At 39.8% G+C, this 5,456-nt stretch overlaps 1 protein-coding gene across 1 annotated transcript; it reads left to right on the top strand.

The window, feature by feature from the left end:
- Positions 1-4,296: 4,296 nt before the first annotated feature.
- Positions 4,297-5,456, top strand: LOC132556534 (uncharacterized). The gene is made up of 3 exons (XM_060220947.1): positions 4,297-4,500; positions 4,783-4,863; positions 5,148-5,456. The coding sequence occupies exons 1-3, from the start codon at positions 4,297-4,299 to the stop codon at positions 5,454-5,456; spliced, it is 594 nt and encodes a 197-aa protein (XP_060076930.1).

Below are 5,456 nucleotides of genomic sequence, written 5' to 3'. Positions count from 1 at the left end.
GAGTTGGGAATGGAAATGGTTGGATTAAGGCTTGAGGTGTTGTGGATGGTAATAGTGATGTAGGGACTGAGATTGTTTAGTACGGGAATATTCGGGGAAGGGGTCGGAAATAGGGATGGTTGGGTTAGGGGATTGTGCGATGGGAATAGGGATGGTGGGGTAAGGTTTGAAGTGTTGAAGTTGGGGAGCTGCTACAGTCAAAGAACCCCAATACCATCCCAATATTTACTGTCATATTTGAATTAAGCAGTCTTTTTTTACAAGTGACATTTGACCTTTAGTTAACCATCAAGATCTTTACATCTATATGATTCCTTTATGTAGCAAGGGACACCGAAACAAAATCATAGATAACATAGATAACAGATCCCGACAATCAAATTTTTCATATTAACTTTGGTCAAAAAAGAATATAGCACCGACGAATTAATTCAACTGTTGTGTATGACGTTTCAAGATATGCTATGGGAAGAAAGAAGAATTATTTTTTTAAAAAAGAACTTAAAAGAAACCCGAAAGACAAACACATACATTATGTGAAAAGTTTTAAATGTTTATTTATGGTGGTTAGCAATTATTCATTGTCACCGTAAAGACATTCAATTACTCATTTATCACAAATGTCCAGAAAGGACGTATTGAATTGGTAAAAACCGCACCCCTGATGTCTAATGCTAACAAATAATATGTTGTTGCCTTTGAATAGGTTAATGCGGGTGCGTTTGTTCTAGAGCTGTTGACCTGGTAAGGCGTCGTATGTCTCATGCAGACGACCTAATATTTCCAGGACGGCACAGATTATGATGAAGTTTCTCCTGTCACATGTAAAGCTCGAGCGCTGACTACCACAAGATGCCTCCATGATACTATTTATAGAACGAATGTTCAGGTAATAAGAGTGCAGCTTTCGGATGCCTGGGCGACCGTGCGTAGCTTTCACAGGCTGCAATCCTAATCTGTCACCTTTGAATAAACATAGTTCATCAACCACATCTGGTATGGTTGTCGGAAACATTGAAAATTAAGTGAAATGCATTTGAACACTAACATGAAAGTCTTTGACAATATGTCCTAAACTCTATTGATCTGATCTGGTCGTTATAAGGAGCTTTCTCTATATTTAGGTAAATGTAACATTCATCCAGGGTTCTTTCGCCAGGAGCGACACGACAACTACAAGCCCGTGTGTTTCGTGGAGGTATTTATTTATTTATCCGGGAATTAAAATCCCTGTAAAATATATTTAAAATAACATACAAGTACAAATTACACATGAACGCACATAACCTTCATTCAAATACACATTACTATAAAGACGATACTTGACGAAATTTCCACCGACTTTCTACACGAACTGACAAACATGGGAAAGGTTACGAATAAAGATAATTACACTGACATTTCGAATGATATTAGGCTCATAGCTAATATTAGACTTAGGAATATAATCAAGAAATATTTAGGAAATAACGACTACTTTTAGCTGTTATTTTATAAGTATCAAAAATAAGTTTATATGACTCTAGAGCTAAAGTTTACTTACTAAAGTTTGCTTTACTCAAGCATTATAATTAGGTTTTAATTATTAGCAACTATTTACAAACATAATACATTAAATTATCCACTTACCCTGCATGTGGTGCTGGGGAACTCGGTTAAAGGGAAATTGATTAATAATGCGGATTAATAGCCGCACAGCGAAGAGGGACAAATATGTGTGCACCGGCCCTCGGGTAGCAGCTGAGAAGTGCCGACACAAGGACAGGACAGAAAAAAAAGGAAAAGAAGGCTCCAAAACTCAGCGTGGAGAACGTGTCTCCTACCATGTCAGGGGTCAGTCAAACTTGTCAAGTTAAAAGCTATGTCTATCGGTAACCGGGGTTCACGACCGAACATCAAATAGAAGGGTGAAAATCCGGTTGATTCATTCCTTGTCGCGTTGTACGCATGTACTAGTGTGGCAACGTATGCTTTCCAATTCTCCTTTTGGTCGTCCTCTAGTGTTCCCAACATGTTCAACAGAGTCCTATTGAAGCGCTCGCATTGGCCATTCCCTTGCGGGTGATATGGTGTTGTCTTTGACTGATCGATCCCTGCGAGACGGTAAAGTTCTTTCAAAAGGTTACTCTGAAAGTTGGTTCCTTGATCCGAGTGTATCCGACGCGGCATTCCATAGTGGACAACAAAGTTATTGAAGAAAGCATCTGCTGTCGTCTTAGATGTTTGGTTCTTTGTTGGTACGGCAACGGCATATCTAGTGTAATGGTCCGTAATAACAAGTATGTGTTGGTAATTTCCTTTCGAAGGTTCCAAGGTCAAAATGTCCATGTTGACAACTTCCAGTGGTTGAGTGGTCGTAATAGAAACCATTGGTGCTCTTTCATTGATAGGTGATTTCCTTCTCAGGCAACGAGAACAACCTGAGATCCATTGTTCGATGTCCATCGTCATGGCGGGCCAATAGAACCTATCTTTGCACAATGATGTGGTACGAGTAATACCAAGATGACCCATCCTGTTGTGTAGGCTGTTGAGAACTAAAGCTACCAGCTCCTGGGGTACCACAACTTGAATTTTTACTCCGTCGTCCCCTTGGACCTCTTTGTACAATATACCATCCTTGGCTTTCAAAGTCCTAAACCGGCGGTATAAGTTGGCGTTCCAAGCGACTGTGGGTATAGCTTCTTTTGTCGGCTTCTGACCTTTGGTAACAAATTCCGGGCAAGGCCCTAGGACTGGGTCTCTCCTTTGTGCAGTCCTCAAGTCCTGGCGTGTAACCTCATTAAGGACGGCATCTGATTTCAAAGTGTCAGAGTTCCAATGCAGGCTATCCACAAAGGGCTGTTGCTTGGTCATCTGGCAAACCGCTGCAACTGATTCGCACGAGATAGAGAGTCGTTCAAATTCTTCCTTTGTGGGTAAACTAGACAGTATATCAGTGTCGGTGTTAGATTTCCCTGGTCTATACTTTATGGTAAAGTCAAACGCAGACAGGGCGGCTAGCAATCTACGTCCCGTAGCATCGAGCTTGGCACTTGTCAGCACGTATGTCAGCGGGTTGTTATCTGTAAGCACTGTGAACTGATGATAAAGATAGTCACGGAACTTCTCTGTAACTGCCCATTTTAACGCTAGGAATTCCGGGTAATTCCTCTCCGAGCGAGATAGTCCTCTACTGGCATAGGCAATCACCTTCATACCATCTTCGCCTTTCTGGTACAGAACAGCCCCAAGCCCCTGGTGGCTGGCATCCGTGTGAAGTTCAAATGGCTTCTGGTAATCTGGATAGGCTAGGACGGGTGGTGTTGTGAGTGCTTTCTTTAACTCCAGGAAAGAAACTTCCTGTTTCTCACCCCAGGTCCAACTCTTCCCAGCTTCTTTCTTAGTTGCTTTGGGTGCGGGTATGAGATCGGTAAGCGGCCGAGCCTTCTTTGAAAAGTCTTTGATGAATTTCCTATAGTATCCTGCAAAACCAAGGAAGCGGCGAACATCCTCTGGGCTTGAAGGCGTTTTCCAGGAGGTGATCTTTGAAATCTTCTCTGGATCTGTCTCAATTCCTCTCTCACTGACTATCAAGCCTAGATACTTGACTTTCTGCCCTTAATTCCTTTCATTATTATAATCAACCGAGGGCATGACGTCATAACAACACACAAAACATTAACGTCATAAAAATTGCGCGATCTGTCGAGTAGGAATTCATGATAAACAACTGTTTGTATTAACGCTTTCATTTCACAGTCCGTTCTATTCTTTTCATTTTTGTTCAATTGACCATCTAAGATGTGATGATTCGAATACAATGGAAAATGAATATACAAAAAAATCGTTTCAGTGAATAAATGATCGATGATAAACTTAATGGTATAATCTTTGTTAGCGAAATAATTACAGTGCTATACGAACAGCACGGTACGTTACAAAATTCAAATAAATTAGCTATGAAAAGGAAAAGAAAGTGCATCACTGCAGTCACCGCATTAGTTAGATATTTATGTAACCTATGTGGCTCTTTTCTGGTATGGAATGTTTCATATTACATCAATAATTACTTCCGTCATTGCTTTGGATTTGAAATATGCTGTATTCACATACATCATATAATCTCCAGAGACAGCAGCACAAGTATTATTATCTTTCTTGGGTATTTACGTAAAATGTTACTATGGTAATATCATTTTACTATTTATGGAGTTATTCGTGCTTTTAAACGTCAGGTACGGCTTTGCTCAAGCTTCAATCATGATTAGAGTTACATTTGCTTCGTATCTTTCAGGTATATGGTATTGCTTTATGATGACAACAGCTGTGGTACATTCCCGTGTTATTCGTTCTGAACGATTAACATCGAGCATACCTTATGGTCTCAACTCTCCATGTGGACCTAGCATTAGTGGAGCTCCCCTCCCCTCCATTCGAATCAATCAATTAAAGAGGGATGACATCATACCTCATGTTGAGGAAGCGCAAAGGATTACGGATCAGCTCCGTGAACATTATGTAAGATGTCAGAATGATTTTCATCTATATATATTTTTTTCTGTTTAGATTTTTATCTATGGTATCAGTACTCATATTATTAGCACTTTATTCGTTTTATTTCTTAATGTGTAGTAACTCATCAGGATATTCTGTCAGTAATTTAAGCACACGTGTTTGATTTACGAAAACATCCAACCAACTAATATCTAACTTTGTTCGGACTTCTTTATCAAAATAAGAATGGTTCTTCAAGATGGCAAGAAGTTGTGGGTATATCTCTAAAACCTTTTCGACTTACAGGATGGGATTCCACCGCCCGATGTATATTCTGAGGAAGTTGTAGGACTGCCTGGACCACAAGATATATCTACCTACAGAAATGTAAGTGTTGTATCACCGAAAGAAAAATAAGGAATAAAGTATGGCATCTTGACTTTATTTGTCCGTTATCAATATTTTGTTATGATATATCACGCAATTATGCAACAATCATTCTACTTCAATGTTTTTATATTTTCAATTGAATAACTATAAGCATATTTCACCGTTTATATATTATTTTGATAAATGAATATGCAAATTTACACAACATGTCATCAGCATCACCATACGACTGTTACGGTTGCAGTATATATGAATTAAATATCTGACCATGTGTGTTACAGGTAACTGTTGATTACACCGTCGTTTCTCACCTTCTAGTCTTCGTTGACATAGTGTGTAATGACGACGGACCTGTCCTCTGGCAGAGACTCCGCTCCAGAATACTCCATATTCTCTGTGGTATGTACAGGACAATGGTTAATGTAAAGCATATCTCAGAGGATATCACACTTCCGTGCGTCGTGGAGGCATCTTGTGGTAGTCCACGCTCGAGCTTTGCACGTAACAGGAGGAACTTTGTCATATTTAGTGCCGTACGTGACGTGTTAAGTCGTCTGTATGAGACATACAGTGCCTTACCAGGACAATAG

This window comes from Ylistrum balloti, unplaced genomic scaffold (assembly GCF_031769215.1).
Source record: "Ylistrum balloti isolate Yb309-2 unplaced genomic scaffold, AGI_CSIRO_Ybal_v1 Utg370574, whole genome shotgun sequence".
Taxonomy (NCBI): Eukaryota; Metazoa; Mollusca; class Bivalvia; order Pectinida; family Pectinidae; genus Ylistrum; species Ylistrum balloti.
Note: the sequence above shows the minus strand (reverse complement) of the source record. Positions and strands in the feature narration are given on the sequence as shown.

Bases quoted from the DNA above. Each gene is read 5' to 3' on its own strand.
- LOC132556534 (XM_060220947.1), top strand. From the start codon at position 4,297: ATGACAACAGCTGTGGTACATTCCCGTGTTATTCGTTCTGAACGATTA. The intron at 4,501-4,782 runs GTAAGATGTCAG...TTCGACTTACAG, and splicing joins ATCAGCTCCGTGAACATTAT to GATGGGATTCCACCGCCCGA. The intron at 4,864-5,147 runs GTAAGTGTTGTA...TGTGTGTTACAG, and splicing joins ATATATCTACCTACAGAAAT to GTAACTGTTGATTACACCGT.